The sequence below is a fragment of the Salmo salar genome, chromosome ssa14 (genome assembly GCF_905237065.1).
Source record: "Salmo salar chromosome ssa14, Ssal_v3.1, whole genome shotgun sequence".
Lineage (NCBI taxonomy): Eukaryota > Metazoa > Chordata > Actinopteri > Salmoniformes > Salmonidae > Salmo > Salmo salar.
The window spans coordinates 26,811,940-26,836,050 of NC_059455.1; the positions used below are offsets into that span (position 1 = coordinate 26,811,940).

General features: G+C 41.5%; 1 protein-coding gene across 4 annotated transcripts in view; it reads right to left on the bottom strand.

The window, feature by feature from the left end:
- Window positions 1-24,111, bottom strand: part of LOC106569194 (dipeptidyl aminopeptidase-like protein 6) — a 172,908-nt gene that overhangs the window by 17,379 nt on the left and 131,418 nt on the right. For all 4 annotated transcript variants that reach the window (XM_014140303.2, XM_014140305.2, XM_014140301.2 and 1 more), the window contains 8 exons: window positions 16,343-16,437; window positions 16,153-16,227; window positions 15,990-16,042; window positions 11,676-11,757; window positions 9,638-9,758; window positions 2,892-3,046; window positions 2,518-2,615; window positions 42-168 (listed from right to left, as the gene is read on the bottom strand). In XM_014140303.2, coding sequence (XP_013995778.2) covers window positions 42-168; window positions 2,518-2,615; window positions 2,892-3,046; window positions 9,638-9,758; window positions 11,676-11,757; window positions 15,990-16,042; window positions 16,153-16,227; window positions 16,343-16,437 — 806 coding nt within the window. The remainder of the gene's footprint in view (window positions 1-41; window positions 169-2,517; window positions 2,616-2,891; window positions 3,047-9,637; window positions 9,759-11,675; window positions 11,758-15,989; window positions 16,043-16,152; window positions 16,228-16,342; window positions 16,438-24,111) is intronic.

Below are 24,111 nucleotides of genomic sequence, written 5' to 3' on the forward strand. Positions count from 1 at the left end.
GCGTGTGAGCGTGCGTGCGTGTGTGCGTGCGTGTGTTTCACCTTAGTGCAGACTCCTGTTGTGGCCTCACACAGTGTCAGTATGGAGTTGTTCTGGGCTCTGTTCAGCCAGTTGACTGCCAGCTTGGTGGTGGTGGCCCACATAACCATTGTGATGTAATATTCCATTCTACAAAAAGAACACAATGGAATGAGTTACAAGTTTAGATCAATTCATTTCCGATTGTTTCAGAATTGCCATGGCTAATGCAGTATACATTATGATGCAATGTTATTCCATGATGAATATTTCTCTAAAAGTTTGCATCCCTGTGGCAGGGTTCCCCAACTGGTGACCCATAGTCCAAATTTGGCCAGCAGTTGGTTTTATATGCCCCCCCCTCCAAGTTATTTATTTATTTACATACATACATACATACATACATACATACATACATACATACATACATACATACATACATACATACATACATACATACATACATACATACATACATACATACATACATACAGTACCAGTCAAAAGTTTGGACACACCTACTCATTCAAGGGTTTTTCTTTATTTTTACTATTTTCTACATTGTGGAATAATAGTGAAGACATCAAAACTATAAAATAACACATATGGAATCATGTAGTAGCCAAAAAAGTGTTAAACAAATCAAAATAGATTTTATATTTCAGATTCTTCAAAGTAGCCACCCTTTGACTTGTTGACAGCTTTGCACACTATCTGCATTCTCTCAATCAGCTTTGTGAGGAATGCTTTTCCAACAGTCTTGAAGGAGTTCCCATATATGCTGAGCACACTGCTTTTCCTTCACTCTGCAGTCCAACACATTCCAAACCATCTCAATTGGGTTGAGGTTGGGTGATTGTGGAGGCCAGGTCATCTATTTTATTTTTTATTTTATTTATTTATTTAACCTTTATTTAACTAGGCAAGTCAGTTAAGAACAAATTCTTATTTACAATGACAGCCTAGGAACAGTGGGTTAACTGCCTTGTTCAGGGGCAGAACGACAGATTTTGACCTTGTCAGCTCGGGGATTCGATCAACCAATCTTTTGGTTACTGGCCCAACACTCTAACCACTAGGCTACCTGCTGCCCCATCTGATGCAGCACTCCATCACTCTTCTTGATCAAATAGCCCTTACACACCCTGGAGGTGTGTTTTGGGTCATTGTCCTGTTGAAAGACAAATGATAGTCTCACTAAGCGCAAACCAGATGCGATGGCGTATTGCTGCAGAATGCTGTGGTAGCCATGCTGGTTAGGTGTGCATTGAATTCTAAATAAATCAGACACTGTCACCAGCAAAGCACCATGTGTGAACCACATATGCGGAGATCATTCGTTCGCCTACTCTGTGTCTCACAAAGACATGGCGGTTGGAACCAAAAATTGCAAATTTGGACTCATCAGACCAAAGGACAGATTTCCAACGGTCTAATGTCCATTGCTCGTGTTTCTTGGACCAAGCAAGTCTCTTCTTATTATTGGTGTCCATTATGTGTCTGATATGTGAACTCTGTGAAGCATTTATTTGGCTGGTGCAGTTAACTCTAATGAATTTATCCTCTGCAGCAAAGGTAACTCTAGGTCTTCCTTTCCTGTGGCGGTCCTCATGAGAGCAAGTTTCATCATAGCGCTTGATGGTTTTTGCATCTGCACTTGAAGTTCTTGAAATTTTCCTGATTGACTGACCTTCCTGTCTTAAAGTAATAATGGACTGTCGTTTCTCGTTGCTTATTTGAGCTGTTCTTGCCATAATATGGACTTGGTCTTTTACCAAATAGGGCTATCTTCTGTATACCACTCTTACCTTGTCACAACACAACTGATTGGCTCAAACGCATTAAGAAGGGAAGAAATTCCAGAAAATAACTTTTAACAAGGTACACCTGTTAATTGAAATGCATTCCAGGTGACTACCTCATGAAGCTGGTTGAGAGAATGCCAAGAGTGTGCAAATGGTGGCTACTTTGAAGAATCTCAAATATAAAATATATTTTGATTTGTTTATCACTTTTTGGGTTACTACATGATTCCATATGTGTTATTTCATAGTTTTGATGTCTTCACGATTATTCTACAATGTAGAAAATAGTAGAAAATAAAGAAAAACCCTTGGTATGAGTAGGTGTGTCCAAACGTTTGACTGGTACTGTGTATATATAGTTGGACATAAAAGACTGTAAAAACACCAGGAAATCATCTCCAAGTGATTATAATTTGGGAAATCTGTTCCAAGGTATTACCATGCATAATAGAGAGATACTGTATATGTAATCATATACAAATGTAAGCAAGGTTTGAAATTATTATGTTTTAGTCAAATGTTATTTCTGTGCTTCTTGCGGTCAATTTGCAGTCTACAAAGTATTTGGAATTTTGTTCCAGCTCCTGACCATCCGCTCAAGAAAAAAACTGTCCCGCGGCTGAATCTAGTTGATGGGATAATAAAGATTATCTTGAACCGTGTAACTGTGTCATTCAGTCAGTGAGACACTCACCCTATCCTGGGGTCGTCTGGTTTCTTCATCTCCACCGTGTGAAGGGGGCCGTTCAAACTCACCACAGATAGGTGTATTACAGGGTTTTCCTCCCCAGCCTGCAGGGGAAGAGACAGGTTACGCCAGAAATCATATAATTCAGTGGGTTATACGGTATCTATATGGATCCTTTTTGTCTGTGTGAAGTCAACTGTCAGATCCACACAACTCCGTAGAAAAGTTGATCCCTTTTCTGTTCCGACCTGGGTTTGAACCAGAGACGATCTGCACAACAGCAATTGGTACTCATTCAATACCACTCACCCAAAAACGTCAGGGCAGTGTAGGGCAAGGAGGACAGAAAATATAGACAAGAGGCTGTCTGCGGGATTTACCTTGGGGTAATGGTACTCCAGCCCTATTGGATACGGGGCACCAGTGAAAATAGGGACCTCCATCTTGGGCACCAGGGTGTCGTTGATGGTGGCATAGGCCAGTCTGAGACCATCTGGAGACCACCAATGGGCTATGTGGGTCTGAAGGATCTCCTCTGGAACAACAAACCCCATAAACAATGAACTACTGTATCACACTGTATAAAAAATATGGTGATAAATAACGTCCATTCATCTTCAAGACAGGCTTTAAGGCTAGAAGGTTACAAGATAGTTATATGATTAATAATAAAGCTAATAGTCTGTTGTTTACTGATATGATGAACACTGAACAAAATGTAAATGCAACATGCAACCATTTTAAAGATTTTAGTTACAGTTCATATAAGGAAATCAGTCAATTGAAATACATTCATTAGGCCCTAATCTATGGATTTCACATGACTGGGAATACAGATATGCATCTGTTGGTCACATATACCTTTAAAAAAAGGTAGGGGTGTGGATCAGAAAACCAGTCAGTTTCTGGTGTGACCACCATCCACCTCGTGCAGCGCGACACATCTCCTTACATAGAGTTGATCAGGCTGTTGATTGTGGCCTATAGAATGTTATCCCACTCCTCTTCAATGGCTGTGCGAAGTTGCTGGATATTGGCGGGAACTGGAACACGCTGTCGTACAAGTCAATCCAGAGCATCCCAAACGTGCTGAATGGGTGACATGTCTGGTGAGTATGCAGGCCATGGAAGAACTGGGACATTTTCAGATTCCAGGAATTGTGTACAGATCCTTGCGACATGGGGCCGTGCATTGGGCCTCAGGTTCTCATCACGGTATCTCTGTGCATTCAAATTGCCATCGTTGGTCCCCCCCTAAAATGCAATTGTGTTTGTTGTCCGTAGCTTATGCCTGCCCATAGCATAACCCCACCACCACCATGGTGCACTCTGTTCACATCAGCAAACCACTCGCCAACACAACGCCATCTGCCCGGTACAGTTGAAACCGGGACTCATCGGTGAAGAGCACACTTCTCCAGCGTGCCAGTGGCCATCGATGGTGAGCATTTGCCCACTGAAGTAGGTTACGACGTCGAACTGCAGTCAGGTCAAGACCCTGGTGAGGACATTTTAGAGAAATATGCTTTTTGTGTGTATGGAACATTTCTGGGATCTTTTATTTCACCTCATGAAACATGGGAACAACACTTTACAAGTTGCATTTATATTTTTGTTCAGTATATACAGTTGAAGTCGGAAGTTCACATACACTTAGGTTGGAGTCATTAAAACCCGTCTTTCAACCACTCCACAAATTTCTTGTAAACAAACTATGGTTTCGGTTAGAACATCTACTTTGTGCATGACACAAGTCATTTTTCCAACAATTGTTTACAGATAGATTATTTCACTTATAATTCACTGTATCACAATTCCATTGGGTCAGAAGTTCACATACACTAAGTTGACTGTGCCTTTAAACAGCTTGGAAAATTCCAGAAACTGATGTCATGGCTTTAGAAGCTACTGATAGGCTAATTGACATAATTTGAGTCAATTGGAGGTGTACCTGTGGATGTATTTCAAGGCCTACCTTCAAACTCAGTGCCTCTGCTTGACATCATGGGAAAATCAAAGGAAATGTTATGTTTGGAGGAAAAAGGGGGAGGCTTGCAAGCCGAAGAACACCATCCCAACCGTGAAGTACGGGGGTGGCAGCATCATGTTGTGGGGGTGCTTTGCTGCAGGAGGGACTGGACTTCACAAAATAGATGACATCATGTGGAAGGAAAAGTATGTGGATATATTGAAGCAACATCTCAAGACATCAGTCAGGAAGTTAAAGCTTGGTCGCAAATGGGTCTTCCAAATGGACAATGACCCCAAGCATACTTCCAAAGTTGTAGCAAAATGGCTTAAGGACAACAAAGTCAAGGTATTGGAGTGGCCATTACAAAGTCCTGACTTCAATCCTATAGAAAAAAAGTGGTGATCCTAACTGACCTAAGACAGTGATTTTTTACTAGGATTAAATGTCAGGAATTGTGAAAAACTGAGTTTAAATGTATTTGGCTAAAATATATGTACATTTCCGACTTCAACTGTATGTCATCATATCCCAAAGTCACTTCATTAGCTGTGTGTGCTGATAAAGGACATTTCCACCACACAGATGTGGTGCAGATGTGTTGTGGCCTGTCTCTGATTTATGGCACCCATTTACTGTACTGTCACTGGAGTAGAGGTCCATTACTCATAGCTATTGATGAAATATGTTGCAGGGTTACAGACAGAGATACAGAGGGAGGTAGAATATCAGCTTATGTTCTGGGTCAATTTATTTCTTTATCATCCATCAGGTGTGGAGAGTGCATGTCAAAAGGTCATTTGAAAACAGAGGTAAAGAAAAGGACAAGATAAGTAATTAAATGAATGGAGTTATATGCCCAGTCAAATATAATCCACAAAAGCCCACCAGGTGGAAGCATAGAGCTTCCAGGAAAGCTTCCTATCAAAGGAATGGTACAAACAAGCAGCCTTTCCCTGAGACAAACACAATATGACTCAACTTCAGTTGACAGAGGATGAGGATGGTCTATGAAGGACGATGAAGACCAGCATACAGAGATTGTGTGGGAGAGCGGTGTACGATGATTTGACAAACATGTTGACTCGTCGTTCCCCTCTCTAGGGATGAGATATGGATAATTAAATAACTGATTGAATGCTCTCAAGGACATTGTTCAACACAATCTTCAGTACATTATGACAGCATACATCCAACATAATCTATTGATGCATAGCAAAATACCATCTGTATGAGGAGTTGAAGCAGGGTATAGGTGACCTGAAAGAGCTGTGCTCTCTGCTGACCCCCTGATAATCAATGGGAGGAAATATTGCTGAAACTGGCCTGGCATTTCAGAGCTTTGGTGAAGGAGTTCTGAGTTCAGTGGGTCTGGTTACTTACTGTATTATATCAGTCTCAGTGTGGTCATGGTGACAGCATGAGGACCATGACCCAGATCGCCACAGCCCTCAGGGAGAGACAGATGGACTACTAAAAAAATGTCTATATGTTTTCTTTCACTATGAAAATGTGGAGCACCAAAAAATACGATTTTTTAAAATTGAGATACAGACTATATTGGGCCTATATGAATTCTAGCTACTTTTGAAGCACATTTTGTGCCCTAGAAACTAATAAGTAAACTGTAAAGACATTAGTTTATTATAAAAGCTCAAATGTTATACGAATACCTGTCATTGTGTGTGTAGGCACTGTATATACTGAATGTGAAAATACAGTATTATGCTTACTATGCACAGTAGCCTAATGCCCATCAAAGTAAGTGTTGCTCCGATCCAGTGCACATATCTCCACATCACCACTCAATAACACACTTCCTATTCCAATACATAACCCCATAGACAGACAGACAGCTTCTCGTTTCCTGTCGCGACACGTCTGGTGTGATAAATCGGCACTGGGGTGTTGAAAAGAGATCCATGCCCTGCGCTGACAGTTTTGTGTGACACTCTCTCTGCTCTGACACTCTCTCTGCTCTGACACTCTCTCTGCTCTGCATGACAATCACTCCTGTCCTGCATGGCTGGAAGATAAACCTGTCTCATCACTATACTACACCACACTCACACCAATCATTCTGCTCTGGTAAGACAGGGAGAGGGACACACACTCACACACACACACACACACACACACACACACACACACACACACACACACACACACACACACCAGCCTATAACAGCTTCCACTCTTCTGGGAAGGCTTTCCACTAGATGTTGGAACATTGCTGCAGGGACTTGCTTCCATTCAGCAACAAGAGCATTAGTGTCAGGCAGTTCGACACTGATGTTGGGTGATTAGGCCTGGCTCGCAGTCGGCGTTCCCCTTCATCCCAAAGGTGTTCGATGGGTTTGAGGTTGGCTCTGTGCAGGCCAGTCAAGTCTTCCACACCGATCGACAAACCATTTCTGTATGGACCTCGCTTTGTGCACGGTTGCATTGTCATGCTGAAACAGGAAAGGGCCTTCCCCAAACTGTTGCCACAAAGCTGGAAGCACAGAATCATCTAGAATGTCATTGTATGCTGTAGTGTTAAGATTTCCCTTCACTGGAACTAAGCGGCCTAGCCCGAACCATGAACCAGACCATTTTTCCTCCTGCACCAAACTGTACAGTTGGCCCTATGCATTGGGGCAGTCCGTCAGACTGCCAGATGGTGAAACGTGATTCATCACTGTTTCTGCTGCTCCATAGTCCAATGGCGGCGAGCTTTAAACCACTCCAACCGACGCTTGGCATTGTGCATGGTGATCTTAGGCTTGTGTGCGGCTGCTCGGCCACGGAAAGCCATTTCATGAAGCTCCCGACAAACAGTTCTTGTGCTGACATTGTTTCCAGAGGCAGTTTGCAACACTCACTACTGAGTTACAACCAAGGACTGACGATTTTTACGCGCAGCACGCTTCAGCACTCGGCGGTCCCGTTCTGTGAGCTTGTGTGGCCTACCACTTCGCAGCTGAGCCGTTGTTGCTCCTAGAAGTTTCTACTTAAGTGATAACGCCAAAGGAAGTGTTTGGAGGACATATTGGCACGGGTGTTGTTGGCAAACCGTGCCACTATACAGTTGAAGTCGGAAGTTTACATACACCTTAGTCAAATACGTTTAAACTTTTTTCACAATTCCTAACATTTAATCCCAGTAGAAATTCCCTGTTTTAGGTCAGTTAGGATCACCACTTTAATTTAAGAATATGAAATGTCAGAATAATAGTAGAGAGAAGGATTTATTTCAGCTTTTATTTCTTTCATCACATTCCCAGTGGGTCAGAAGTTTACATACGCTCAATTAGTATTCGGTAGTATTGCCTTTAAATTGTTTAACTTGGGTCAAACGTTTCGGGTAGCCTTCCATAAGCTTCCCACAATAAATTGGGTTAATTTTGGCCCATTCCTCTTGACAAAGCTGGTGTAACTAAGTCAGGTTTGTAGGCCTCCTTGCTCGCACAAGCTTTTTGCCAGTCCTGTCTGGTCCAGCGACGGTGGGTTTGTGCCCATAGGCGATTTTGTTGCCGGTGATGTCTGGTGAGGACCTGTCTTACAACAGGTCTACAAGCCCTCAGTCCAGCCTCTCTCAGCCTATTGCGGACAGTCTGAGCACTGATGGAGGGATTGTGCGTTCCTGGTGTAACTGGTGTTTTTCAGAGTCAGTAGAAAGTCCTCTTTAGTGTCCTAAATGTTCATAATTGTGACCTTAATTGCCTACCGTCTGTAAGCTGTTAGTGTCTTAATGACCGTTCCACAGGTGCATGTTCATTAATTGTTTATAGTTCATTGAACAAGCATGGGAAACATTGTTTAAACCCTTTACAATGAAGATCTTTGAAGTTATTTGGATTTTTATGAATTATCTTTGAAAGACAAGGTCCTGAAAAAGGGACGATTCTTTTTTTGCTTATTTTACATTTAGCTAACATTAGATAGTTAATCCAGAGAATTCGTCCAGATCATCATGGCATTTGTAGTTATTTATGATAGCCACATTAGCAGCTAATTGGCATTTCATTTTTAGGGGGTAAATACAGGCAAATATAATGATAAAAGTCACCTTGTCCTCGAGATATTTACACGGTGAATGGTGGAAAAATGATTGGAACCATTTCCCTGTTTGACCTTTATGTTTTATGGGTATTATGACTCATAATGTGGTACTCTATGGGCCTACATAGTGATAGAGTGACCTTAGAGTATACAAGTGTGTTATAATGATTTTATAATCCTCTCAAAAACTGATTTGGGATCAAGAATGCCCTGTGGCTGAACTGCAGCGACTAGCAGAGAGAGGAGGTACTACCTTCACCTTAAACCTAAGCCTACTGTTATGAAACTCAGTCAAAACACTATAAAAAATACACCTCCCATCCAGTAATGAAGTTATATAAGGGGTTACATCGGAAGTTTTTAAAACCATCAGCCAGCCAACAAAACAAATCAAAATGGGGGAAAATGTTAAAGAAATGAATGAAAAAATGAATACAGTAGATAGATCTATAGAAAGCTCACATACAATATTGAGCAGGAAATATTTCATATCACATTACAAATGGAGGTACAGTAGTGTAGATGACAACCAGCTGCAGAGAGCGATTGCAGCGATGCAGACATGAATGAATGAATACTGCCTAAACACAGAGACAAGCTAGGGGAGCTCTGGGGACAAAGATAGTGAAATGCAACCAGATGTTTGTCTTTAAAAGGAAATAATTGACAAACACAACCCATAGATAGCCTGCTGTCTTGGAGGAGAGGGAAAAACGGATCTTAAAAACGGCAGGTAGCCTAGCAATTAAGAGCTTTGGGCCAGAAACCAAAAGGTCACTGGTTTGAATCCCTGAACTGACTAGGTGAAAATGTGTCGATGTGCCCTTGAGTAAGGCACTTAACCCTAATTGCTCCTGTAAGTCGCTCTGGATTACAGCGTCTCCTAAATGACTAAAATGGAAATAAAATGGTCTCTATTCTTTGTTATGATTGTATTGTTCCTTATCCTTGTTTGAAACATTGTACAGAATAGATGGAGGGGTTTCTTTCTGATTCCATGCCCTGTGTTTCAATACCGCTGCAATACTGGGGTGTAACTAACAAGCATTCTCTATCCAGCTAGTATTTGTAGTTCTGTATGCAGTAGTGATGCTGTATTTGTAGTTCTCCTACCCTCATACAGCCAGTCACTCAAGCCATTGAAGATGACTCGCTCCTTCCCTGTGGACACCAGGCGAATGGTCCTGCTCTCCACCGTTGCTCTGTAGTAGATATTGTTCTCAAAAATAAAGATCTGGGTAAAAAAGGGACAAGACGCTGGAGTGAATACAGCATCGTACCATTACATTTCAGAGATTTTGCTTTTTGCCAGGCTTTCAAATGCGTTCTTTTCAGCTTGACACTATGGCTGCCTTATAATTACTACAGTAGATAAAACATAATTACTACCTTATAATAATAAAACTGTATAACCCTTAATGAATTACTAGATAAAGAAAAAAGACTGCCACTCCTTCTGGGCAATTTTCATCACAGTGTGACATTCACTCAGTACTAAAAACACCCATCCATCCTTCAGCCTGGAGACATTTCCACTCACACAAATAGACACATCAACCCAATCTGGACTGAGTGACAAAACATGCCTTAAAGCATTGAAAACTGCAGATATAAAAGGAAGCAGATTTCATTAGAGGTCATATTCCACTCCATCTCCAAATAGAGTAGTAAGCAAAACACCCCTCTCCCTCGAATGAAGGTACTGTAGCCGTCTGAATCACTGAAGGGGCACACACACACATACACACAACCATGCGCACACACACACACACATTCTGGGTGATTGACAACTGGTTCAGACAGGGGTGTCAGTGGGGAGGTTGACATTACTGTGTTAAGTTGCTGATGCTGTGTTGGACTGCTGGTGTATGCCCACTGTGCCCATGGTACCATAGTGAGTAGTAGGGATTAAGAAGACTACTGCTGGGGGGGGGAAGTGTGTGGCACAACCACCAATACACTGTCAATCCACTCTCCTCTCCTGTCCTTCAGCTTCACCCTGTGTCGTTGGGAGACGGTTATATCTGAGCTGTGTACTTCAGACAAACTCTCAAACATTGATTTACTCTCTTCATTTTCTATACCCTTTGTACATGAGGCTCTAGTGTGTGTGTGTGTGTGTGTGTGTGTGTGTGTGTGTGTGTGTGTGTGTGTGTGTGTGTGTGTGTGTGTGTGTGTGTGTGTTTGTGTGATTGTGATTGTGCTGTGGAACCAGGGGACAGAGAAACATCCTGCTGTGATCATTAAGCCATGGGCAATTACTCTACATGACAGAGGAATCAGCACCGCTGGATCGAAACATACGTTTTATATATGTAATGACATAATGGACAAATCTGACAATTGTGACAGGTTTAAATATGCAAAATCATTACGTCCAGAAATGGGAGAAGAATAACTATCTGGTATTATCAGGTGAGAGTAAACACATCGGCTCAGACAGTTCACCCATACAGCTCTAGCTCTTCATTAACCAAACACACAGATAAACATCAAAACAAAAAGAAACCAATCAGGTACTATATTACCATATGCAAACGTAGCTGCTTTCTCACTTGGCAGATGAAGAAATCTCATATTGTAGAAGCTTCAAATATTAATATTTTCTCCCTCTAAATGTGTCTGTAGCCTAATGTAGACAAATTATATGATAAGAGCAATTTAAAAAACCTACAGATTTGCAATAAAAGGTAAGTCAGTGGAGAAACACAAGGGAATACAGCCCATTACTGTTGTTCTGTAATTAGTCCTGTCTAAAGTGCTGTTTGTTATGAGGTGAATGAGGAAGTGTGTATTAATGAGGGAAAACAACAAAGATATTGTAGCTGTGAGAGACACTGCTCTTTTTAGAAGACCTCTCTCCTTTCACACAAAAACAACAATGTTGTTGCTTTAACCATAGTAACAGCGTTTTGACATCGTCTCCAAAGTGGTGCTGTGGAGAAAGGGAAAGCATAGAGGGGCTTATCACGGTGTCTGTCAACTCTCTCCCTTTGGCATACCTTCAAAATGCTGGAACAACATTTGTTTCAAGTTCAAGGCTGGAGCATATCGGTAATTGAGGTGTGTGTGTGTGCGCGCGTTTGTGTGCAAGTGTGTTTTTTTTCCAGTGAGACAGTGAGGGTGTAGACAGGTGTGTGGGGTCTCTTACCAGCTGTTGGCCCTTAGGTCCCCATCCAGCATACTGCAGCGGGGCGTTCCGTACCTCAGGAGGATTCAGACTCCATGTCTCCCTGTGGAGATAAAACACACTCTGTCATGGTGTCTGTGTGTGTTGGTGTGTATGTGTTTCAGGGTGTGTGCCTCAGACTGTGCACAAAAATACATGGAATCTTCCAGTGAGCTATCTAGGTTGCTTCTGTAATGGTAAAATCAATCATCCAAAGCTAAATTTAGCACTAGAAAAGTTTCCTTAACTGTAATACTAAGTACACATATGGAACAAAAAACAGGCCAGACAGTGTGTGACAATACAACCCAGCAAACCAGGAATATTCCCAGAACAATTAAGTTCAAGTTAGGCTTTTTTTAAATCGAATATTAGGATGATAACATCCCAAAAACATTCGGAGAACATTGTTGATCAAATATATTTATTTAACAAAAATGTTTTAGATTAAATATCATTGGAAGGCTCTAACATTCACTAAAACGTTATGCACAACATCTGTAACAACCACCACAGAAACTTTGGTGGTTGTTTGTTTGAAAAAAATTACTGACGTTCTATAAAGGTTCCCAGAATGTTTCATTACGGTGTGGGAACAGTCTGGTGGGAACATCACAAAATATATGTTCCCAAAAAATAAAAACTGTCCAGTTGTGCGGATGATTCTACAATGTCTCTTTTAGGGTGAAAAAAACATTTACCTGATGTTGCAAGAACATTCCCAGAACACACTTTGTCTGTTCTTTACAAGGTTCCCAGAACGTTTCATTAGGTTGTGTTAACGTTGTGAGGACATGACAAGAGATACAGCTGAAGTCGGAAGTTTACATACACCTTAGCCAAATATATTTAAACTCCGTTTTACACAATTCCTGACATTTGGCCCTGGTAAAAATTCCCTGTCTTAGGTCAATTAGGATCACCACTTTATTTTAAGAATGTCAAATGTCAGAATAATAGGAGAGAGAATGATTTATTTCAGATTTTATTTCTTCATCACATTCCCACTTCTAACAGTTTACATACACTCAATTAGTATTTGGTAGCATTGCCTTTACACGGTTTAACTTGGGTCAAACATTTCAGGTAGCCTTCCACAAGCTTCCCACAATAAGTTGGTTGAATTTTGGCCCATTCCTCCTGACAGAGCTGGTGTAATTGAGTCAGGTTTGTAGGCCTCCTTGCTCGCACATGCTTTTTCAGTTCTGCCCACACATTTTCTATAGGATTGAAGTCAAGGCTTTGTGATGACCACTCCAGCATCTTGACTTTGTTGTCTTTAAGCCATTTTGCCACAACTTTGGAAGTATGCTTTGGGTCATTATCCATTTGGAAGACCCATTTGTGACCAAGCTATAACATCCTGACTGATGTCTTGAGATGTTGCTTCAATATATCCACATAATTTTCCCACCTCATGATGCCATCTATTTTGTTAAATGCACCAGTCCCTCCTGCAGCAAAGCACCCCCACAACATGATGCTGCCACCCCGTGCTTCTTCGGCTTGCAAGCCTCCCCCTTTTTCCTCCAAACATAACGATGGTCATTATGGCCAAACAGTTCTATTTTTGTTTCATCAGACCAGAGGACATTTCTCCAAAAAGTACAATCTTTGTCCCCATGTGCAATAGCAAACCGTAGTCTGGCTTTTTTATGGTGGTTTTGGAGCAGTGGCTTCTTCCTTGCTGAGTGGCCTTTCAGGTTATGTCGATTTATGACTCGTTTTACTGTGGATATAGATACTTTTGTATCTGTTTCCTCCAGCATCTTCACAAAGTCCTTTGCTGTTGTTCTGGGATTGATTTGCACTTTCCGCAACAAAGTACGTTCATCTCTAGGAGACAGAACATGTCTCCTTCCTGAGCGGTATGACGGCTGCGTGGTCCCATGGTGTTTATACTTGCATACTATTGTTTGTACAGATGAACATGGTACCTTCAGGCGTTTGTAAATTGCTCCCAAGGATGAACCAGACTTGTGGAGGTCTACAAATTTTTTTTCTGAGGTCTTGGCAGATTTCTTTTGATTTTCCTATGATGTCAAGCAAAGAGGCACTGCGTTTGAAGACAGGCCTTGAAATACATCCACAGGTACACCTCCAATTGACTCAAATTATGTCAAGTAGCCTATCAGAAGCTTCTAAAGCCATGACATCATTTTCTGGAATTTTCCAAGCTGTTTAAAGGCACAGTCAACTTGGTGTATGTAAACTTCTGACCCAATGGAATTGTGATACAGTGAATTATAAGTGAAATCATCTGTCTGTAAACAATTGTTGGAAAAATTACTTGTGTCATGCATAAAGTAGATGTCCTAACCGACTTGCCAAAACAATAGTTTGTTAACAAGAAATTTGTGGAGTGGTTGAAAGACGAGTTTTAATGACTCCAACCTAAGTGTATGTAAACTTCCGACTTCAACTGTAACTCACCCAGGGAAATATTGGGAACTGGGTTATTCACCATCACTTTACTCATCCTCTTTATATACAGTACCAGTCAAAAGTTTGGACACACCTACTCATTCAAGGGTTTTCTTTATTTTTACTATTTTCTACATTGTAGAATAATAGTGAAGACATCAAAACTATGAAATATCACATGGAATCATGTAGTAACCAACAAAGTGTTAAAATCAAAATATATTTTATATTTGAGATTCTTCAAAATAGCCACCCTTTGCCTTGATGACAGCTTTTCACATTCTCTCAACGAGCTTCATGAGGTAGTCACCTGGAATACATTTCAATTAGCAGGTGTGTGTACCTTGTTAAAAGTTCATTTGTGGAATTTCTTTCCTTCTTAATGCGTCTGAGCCAATTAGTTATGTTGTGACAAGGTAGGATGGGTATACAGAAGATAGCCCTATTTGGCAAGAACAGCTCAAATAAGCATAGATAAACTACAGTCCATCATTAGTTGAATACATGAAGGTCAGACAATCTGGAAAATTTCAAGAACTTTGAACGTTTCTTCAAGTGCAGTCGCAAAAACTATCAAGCACTATGATGAATCTGGCTCTCATGAGGACCGCCACAGGAAAGAAAGACCCAGAGTTACCTCTGCTGCAGAGGATAAGTTCATTATCATGACTGCACCTCAGATTGCAGCCCAAATAAATGCTTCACAGAGTTGAAGTTTTTCATAGAGTTCAACATCAACTGTTCAGAGGAGACTGCGTGAATCAGGCCTTCATGTTCAAATTGCTGCAAAGAAACCACTACTAAAGGACACCAATAAGAAGAAGAGACATTAGACCGGTGGAAATCTGTCCTTTGGACTAATAAGTCCAAATTTGAGATTTTTGGTTCCAACCGCTGTCTATTTGTGAGATGCAGAGTAGGTGAACGGATGATCTCTGCATGTGTGGTTCCCACCGTTAAGCATAGAGGAGGAGGTGTGATGGTGTGCTTTGGTGGTGACACTGTCTGTGATTAAACCAGACTTAACCATCATGGCTACCACAGCATTCTGCAGCGATACGCCATCCCATCTGGTTTGCACTTCGTGGGACTAGCATTTGTTTTTCAACAGGACAATGACCCAACACACCTCCAGGCTGTGTAAGGACTATTTGACCAAGAAAGAGAGTGATGGAGTGCTGCATCAGATGACCTGTCTTCCACAATCACCCGACCTCAACCCAATTGAGATGGTTTGGGATGAGTGGACTGCAGAGTGAAGGAAAAGCAGCCAACAAGTGCTCATCATATTGGAACTCCTTCCAGACTGTTGGAAAAGCATTTCTGGTGAAGCTGGTTGAGAGAATGCCAAGCGTGTGCATAGCTGTCATCAAAGTAAAGGGTGGCTAATTTGAAGAATCAAAAATATAAAATATATTTCGATTCTTTTAACACTTTTTTGCTTACTACAAGATTCCATGTGTTATTTCATAGTTTTGATGTCTTAACTATTATTCTACAATATTGAAAATAGTAAAAATAAACAAAAACTCTAAGGTGTGTCAAAACTTTTGACTGGAACTGTACATTTCATACTTTTCTTCCTCCGTACTGGTCCCCTGTGGGAATCGAACCCACAAGCCTGGAGTTGCAAGAGCTACCAACTGAGCCACACAGGACTGATTAAATACTGATTATTACAATGTCTCTATTAGGTTGCAAAAAAAAACATTTGCCGGAGAAAGAAAGAAAGAAAGAAAGAAAGAAAGAAAGAAAGAAAGAAAGAAAGAAAGAAAGAAAGAAAGAAAGAAAGAAAGAAAGAAAGAAAGAAAGAAAGAAAGAAAGAAAGAAAGAAAGAAAGAAAGAAAGAAAGAAAGAAAGAGACAGACTTACGGGGTGATGAGACTACAGATGATGTAGAAGGCCATGTAGGAGTGCTGGTAGACCTGCAGAGACAAACACTACTTCAGCATCCAGCATTCAACCTCAAATGGCAGAAACAACCCATAAACTCTGCATCTGAGACAAAAGAAGAAGTGTGGTCCTTTCTACTTACTGGGGCCACGTTGTAGGCCAACAACACATGTTCCAGGTCTGGAGATATGTGGTACTTGGTGGCTTTGAACATTTCCTGGATAACAAAGAAGGATGTTTGAGTCATATTTATTACAAATGATCATCATACATTTTTCAATACCATATCACCTACTTATACATGTTCGGGAATAAAATTAGCTAATACTCACAAACTTCCTGTTCTCCACCAAAATGACCCTCTCCTGTGTTTCGATGTTGAGTTTGACCACGTCCCCTTCTCGTGTTCGATACAGCAGTACATTGTCTGGAAATAATAAACAGCACAGAAGAGAGAGCATTACATTGTGGAATACGCATCCAGCTGTTTCAAACAGTACTTATAGTGCTGGATCAGGCATTCTAACCTCTGGCCATAGTGGGGCCATGAGGGGCCAGCCTTCCTCACCAGACTGGGAACAGATATCAATTGGAGCAGGCCTTACTGGCATCCTGTTACCTCTGCAGCATATACAGTAGCTGTAAGGTGTGGGTACATACAGTGTGATCCCACTGGGCACAGACGTCAATTCAACGTCTATTCCAGGTTGGTTTAACGTATTTTCATTAATATGACGTGGAAACAATGTTGATTCAACCAGTGTCTGCCGAGTGGGAGGGACCAAGTGGTAGACCATTTTCACATTATTGTGCCGACCCAAACCATATTGTGCTGGCTCAGGTATTTGGTTCCTATGGTGGATGCATAAAAAGGCAAGAACAATACAGCTTGGCTTGGTTCCACTCAGCTCTGCTCAGTAGTGTGACACTGGTAGTGTTGTCCTCTAGACCAGAGTCGATTCCTCAGTCTCACTGTGTCCTGTTCGGATAAAGCCCTCAACCAAGAGAAGTGCAGAGAAAAGGTCCTTGCTGCTCTCTCCGATGTTTTTACCCTTCAAATAAAGGTTGATTGAATAGCCATCTCATCTCCCTTACTTACTATTCACCACAGCAATAGCAGTAAAGTGTTGATGCTACTGATACTGGAAGGATTTCATATGCTAGACATAATGGACATTTATTTGGATTTTGTGGTAGTGTGTTTTTCTATTAAATTAACTTCAAGTTCGTTTGCTTTTGTATTCTGTTTTGAAAACCTTTTCCTGCTCTAGTCCAAATATTTGCTCAGTCATGACAGTTCCGCTCTCAAAACTATCAGAATGGATGCATTAGGAATAATGGAAAGTGTATGAGTATCCTCGGCGGCAGATAGCCTAGTGGTTTGAGCGTTGGGCCAGTAACCGAAAGGTTGCTAGATTGAATCCCTGAGCTGACAAGGTAAAAGAAATCTGTCGTTCTGCCCCTGAACAAGGCAGTTAACCCATTGTTCCCCGGTAGGCTGTCATTGTAAATAAAAATGTGTTCCGAATGGACTTGCCTTGCTAAATACATTTAAAAAATTCTACGAGTCCAAACTGCCTAAGGCCTGACATCTTTAACAAAAGCCATTCATTAAATTGCTTTAATTAATCAATCAATGAAAACAAATGAGAGCAGAGCAGAGTACAGTACAGTACACAGTGTCCCTATAAGACCACAGACAGAGTGAAGGCAAAGTAACTCAGTCTCCTTCCTGTTTCTGTGTCTTAAAGGCAGGGCTCGAAATTAACGTTGTCCCGTTGTCCTGAGGACAAAATATGTCTGGGACGCTTCAAAACAGACTCTGGGACAGTTCTGTGACAATAGATCCAAAATTCATATAACCACTGTACATCAAAAACATTTAAAAAGCAATGAGGCTGATGCAACAGATCAGAATGTTTAGCTTAAAATGACGATAAACTAGCAGTGAGCTATGTGTGAATATTTTTTTAAATGCAAGTAGCAGGAACACAATGTTCTAAAAAGTGCACCACACATGCGAGCGGTTTCACGTGACAGATGAAAATATCCATGCAATATGTTGAAAGAGGGGAGATCTAAAGATCCAACAACTAGCATGGGTTGCTAATATGACTAAGATTGTGTCTGGCTGCTGGACAATGAAAGAAAGCTGGTTTCAATGGCAAAGGAAGTGTTTATCAAATAATTCCCTAAAAATGTCTATGGTCTGATATTGGCTAGGCTACTTGAATCAAGGTAAGACATGCCTCATAACATGGCATAAAACCTAAAAGTTTTAAATAATGAAGTTTACGGTTTAATAGTTTCAAAATGCTGATTGCCTCCGCTCAGATTGCAAGCTGGGTGATACTTGGTGCAAAACAGATACTGGCTTCTCTCTCCGCTCTTGTATTTGATCTGAATGAACCGTTCCTCGAGTAGGCCTACGCCAACAGAATCAAGCCTTTAGACGTTAATGTTAATTATCCTACATTATATTTGTCAAACATGACTGGAGATTGTCCTATATTTATGTAATTAAAAGTCTCATTAAAGTTTGGCTACATTTTCTGGCGCCTCCCTCATGTCAAAATCGGTGTGGACACATCACCTAAGCTACACTGAGATGTATGCTAATTATTTATGTAAATCAAATAATGGACAGTTGAACATAAAGTATCTTAATAGTATCAAGGCACAAGGCGAGACCCAGATGCAGACACAGGAGGCAGATGGTTGGAGTCATACAATGTTTATTCATCCAAAGGGGTAGGCAAGAGAATGGTCGTGGACAGGCAAAAAGGTAAAAACCAGATCAGAGTCCAGGAAGTACAGAGTGGCAGACAGGCTCGTGGTCAAGACAGGCAGAATGGTCAGGTAAGCGGGTACAAAGTCCAGAAACAGGCAAGAGTCAAATCCAGGAGGACTAGAAAAAGGAGCATGCAAAAAACAGGAGAACGGGAAAAACGCTGGTTGACTTGGAAAAATGTAAGATGAACTGGCACAGAGAGACAGGAAAAACAGGGATAAATACACTTGGGAAAATCAGCGACACCTGGAGGGGGTGGAGGCAATCACAAGGACAGGTGAAACAGATCAGGGCGTGACAAATAGGGCATTGGGCCACCAAGAGCTGCCAGAACAGAACTTGTCATAGAGTCTACAAGTGTCTGGAACTCCATTCTACTGGAGGAATGTGACACGACACCATTCTTCCACAATAAATTCCATAATTTGGTGTTTTGTTGATGGTGGTGGAAAACGTCGACTCTGGCTCCGCTCCAGAATCTCCCATAATTGTTAAATTGGGTTGAGATCTGTTGACTGTGAGACACACACACACTTTAAACTCCCTATGCTCCTTTGAAACCTCTCTTTCAAAGTCACTGAGATCTCTTCTTCTAGCCATGGTAGCGAAAATAATGGGCAACTGGGCATTTTTCTACATGACCCTAAGCATGATGGGATGTTAAATTGCTTAATTAACTCAGGAAACACACCTGTGTGGAAGCACCTGCTTTCAATATACTTTGTAAACCTCAAGTGTTTCCATTATTTTGTCAGTTACCTGTACATTCGCGTAAAATAAATTTGAATATTATTCCAATGTTGGCCTTTTTAGAGGCAAATTATTTTATGTGAATTTCTGGCTCATTTATCCATTTCTGTAGTAGGCCTACTATTACTAGCGTTTTAAATCACTGTGAATGACCTACAGTTGAAGTCGGAAGTTTACATACACCTCAGCCAAATACATATAAACTCAGTTTTTCACAATTCCTGACATTTAATCCTAGTAAAAATCCCCTGTCTTAGGTCAGTTAGGATCACCACTTCATTCTAAGAATGCGAAATGTCAGAATAATAGTTGAGAGAATGATTTATTTCAGATTTTATTTCTTTCATCACATTTCCAGTAGATCAGAAGTTTACATACACTCAATTAGTATTTGGTAGCATTGCCTTGATTTTTGGCCCATTCCTCCTGACAGAGCTGGTGTAACTGAATCAGGTTTGTAGGCCTCCTTGCTCGCACACGCTTTTTCAGTTCTGCCCACACATTTCTATAGGATTGAGGTCAGGGCTTTGTGATGGCCACTCCAATACCTTGACTTTGTTGTCCTTAAGCCATTTTGCCACAACTTTGGAAGTATGCTTGGGGTCATTGTCCATTTGGAAGACCAATTTGCGACCAAGCTTTAACTTCCTGACTGATGTCTTGAGATGTTGCTTCAATATATCCACATAATTTTCCTCCCTCATGATGCCATCTATTTTGTTAAGTGCACCAGTCCCTCCTGCAGCAAAGCACCCCCACAACATGATGCTGCCACCCCCGTGCTTAACGGTTGGGATGGTGTTCTTCGGCTTGCAAGCCTCCCCCTTTTTCCTCCAAACATAACGATGGTCATTATGGCCAAACAGTTCTATTTTTGTTTCATCAGACCAGAGGACATTTCTCCAAAAAGTATGATCTATTTCCCCATGTGCAGTTGCAAACCGTAGTCTGGCTTTTTTATGGTTGTTTTGGAGCAGTGGCTTCTTCCTTGCTGAACGGCCCTTCAGGTTATGTCGATATAGAACTCGATTTACTATGGATATAGATACTTTTGTTCCTGTTTCCTCCTGCATCTTCACAAGGTCCTTTCTGTTGTTCTGGGATTGATTTGCACTTCTCACACCAAAGAACGCGTCTCCTTCCTGAGCGGAATGATGGCTGCGTGGTCCCATGGTGTTTATACTTGCGTACTATTGTTTGTACAGATGAACGCGGTACCTTCAGGCGTTTGGAAATTGTTCCCAAGGATGAACCAGACTTGTGGAGGTCTACAATTTTTTTCAGAGGTCTTGGCTGATATCTTTTGAATTTCCCATGATGTCAAATAAAGAGGCACTGAGTTTGAAGGTAGGCCTTGAAATACATCCACAGGTACACTTCCAATTGACTCAATTTATGTCAATTAGCCTATCAGAAGCTTCTAAAGCCATGACATAATTTTCTGGAATTTCCCAAGCTGTTTAAAGGCACAGTCAACTTAGTGTATGTACACTTCTGACCCACTGGAATTGTGATACAGTGAATTATAAGTGAAATAATCTGTCTATAAACAATTTTTTGAAAAATGACTTGTGTCATGCACAAAGTAGATGTCCTAACCGACTTGCCAAAACTATAGTTTGTTAACAATACATTTGTGGAGTGGTTGAAAAACGAGTTTTAATGACTCCAACCTAAGTGTATGTAAACTTCTGACTTCAACTGTAGGTCCTACAGTAAACCCATGTTGGCATATCAAAACATAAAAATAAACAAAGTATTTTAGCATTTAGGATGGTTCATCTTCAGTTTGAAATGGTTGAAATTGCACTTCGGGACAATTCTGGGACAGTGATGAAAAAAGTTTGTCTTACTGCTCAAAGGAGAGTTTCAAAGAGACCGGTGACAAGCGTTGATCAAAGAGCAACGCTGAATCAATTATGTATCACTCTGAATGAAACCAACGCACCACATACTGATGAGGACTACTGAAGTACAAGGTTGCACGATCCTACACATTATCACTGCTCATCAGAACCAAATGTTGAGCTGATTGCATTAACTTAACTTTGACACTGAAAAATGTCAGACAATGAATCACTAAGATTTTATTGGAGAAGAATGATAGAGAACATTCCAATGTTGCGTTAGAAAAAGACACACTTTGAAGTGTGAGTGCATTTCTGCTGGTGAGGTTAATTATCATGGTCCATTTGATGAGGGAAAAGCCCTTTAGCCTGCTGTTTAACTTCTCTGCAGACACCATTTCCCTGTATTGTCCTTTGACTGTCTTTTACACAAAACACTAGACATCAGCATGTTGCCAAAGTCATAGCAGGGCCGACTGGGCCAAAATTCTCTTCTGAGATATCCAGACTGAGTGAGTAATTATACACTGCTCAAAAAAATAAAGGGAACACTTAAACAACACAATGTAACTCCAAGTCAATCACACTTCTGTGAAATCAAACTGTCCACTTAGGAAGCAATACTGATTGACAATACCTTTCACATGCTGTTGTGACCACAGACCACTTCTCAGTTCTTATGCTTCCTGGCTGATGTTTTGGTCACTTTTGAATGCTGCCGGTGCTTTCACTCTAGTGGTAGCATGAGACGGAGTCTACAATCCACACAAGTGGCTCAGGTAGTGCAGCTCATCCAGGATGGCACATCAATGCGAGCTGCGGCAAGAAGGTTTGCTGTGTCTGTCAGCGTAGTGTCCAGAGCATGGAGGCGCTACCAGGAGACAGGCCAGTACATCAGGAGACATGGAGGAGGCCATAGGAGGGCAACAACCCAGCAGCAGGACCGCTACCTCCGTCTTTGTGCAAGGAGGAGCAGGAGGAGCACTGCCAGAGCCCTGCAAAATGACCTCCAGCAGGCCACAAATGTGCATGTGTCTGCTCAAACGGTCAGAAACAGACTCCATGAGGGTGGTATGAGGGCCCGACGTCCACAGGTGGGGGTTGTGCTTACAGCCCAACACCGTGCAGGACGTTTGGCATTTGCCAGAGAACACCAAGATTTGCAAATTCGCCACTGGCACCCTGTGCTCTTCACAGATGAAGCAGGTTCACACTGAGCACATGTGACAGACGTGACAGAGTCTGGAGACGCCGTGGAGAACGTTCTGCTGCCTGCAACATCCTCCAGCATGACCGGTTTGGCGGTGGGTCAGTCATGGTGTGGGGTGGCATTTCTTTGGGGGGCCGCACAGCCCTCCATGTGCTCGCCAGAGGTAGCCTGACTGCCATTAGGTACCAAGATGAGATCCTCAGACCCCTTGTGAGACCATATGCTGGTGCGGTTGGCCCTGGGTTCCTCCTAATGCAAGACAATGCTAGACCTCATGTGGCTGGAGTGTGTCAGCAGTTCCTGCAAGAGGAAGGCATTGATGCTATGGACTGGCCCGCCCGTTCCCCAGACCTGAATCCAATTGAGCACATCTGGGACATCATGTCTCGCTCCATCCACCAACGCCACGTTGCACCACAGACTGTCCAGGAGTTGGCGGATGCTTTAGTCCAGGTCTGGGAGGAGATCCCTCAGGAGACCATCCGCCACCTCATCAGGAGCATGCCCAGGCGTTGTAGGGAGGTCATACAGGCACGTGGAGGCCACACACACTACTGAGCCTCATTTTGACTTGTGTTAAGGACATTACATCAAAGTTGGATCAGCCTGTAGTGTGGTTTTCCACTTTAATTTTGAGTGTGACTCCAAATCCAGACCTCCATGGGTTGATAAATTGGATTTCCATTGATTATTTTTGTGTGATTTTGTTGTCAGCACATTCAACTATGTAAATAAAAAAGTATTTAATTAGATTATTTCATTCATTCAGATCTAGGATGTGTTATTTTAGTGTTCCCTTAATTTTTTTGAGCAGTATATTATATTGTGAAAAGGTTACTTCTGGAGAAGAAGATAAGCTATGTTACTGCTGCATACAGTGGATAAAGTTGTATATAAATCAGTATGTAAAAGTATGTGGAAATAAAATTAATTCTGGTACTACTTTTGTGCTTAATGGAGAGTCAATGAAAAAACTAAGTAGTTTGAGTCTCTAACACTAGAGGGCGAGCAGTAGCTTGATCCAACATTCATGTGTTCTGCAGCTTGCTTTCCAATTTACGTTGTCAAGGTTAAAAAAGGTCATATCAGACCAGCCTTACATCTATTTAATTTGGGCCTGTCCTGTACATGCTCTGCATATATTATAGCTACAGTACTGTATGGTACATAACAGCATAAACTGGCACATTTCAAGGTTTCACTGGATTACATGGCTCTGTCTCTGTATAATGCTTACTTAGTTCTGTGGGCTGTCTGTCTCTGTTGTAAGGGAATAACCATGAGACTATAACCATGTAAACCTTGAGGGCTTGATAATAAGCATTCACAGTAAACACATTGGTTTCTATGATTATGTTTAAATTCAACAGGCAATTGAAGTCCTAGTTAGGTTTCCATATGTTCTATGTGTGGTCCTCTTGTTCGATAGTAATGGCTGTCTAACGGGAAAAGTAACACGGCTTGGAATGCATACGGAGATAGAGTCATTGCCTTAGCGACCAC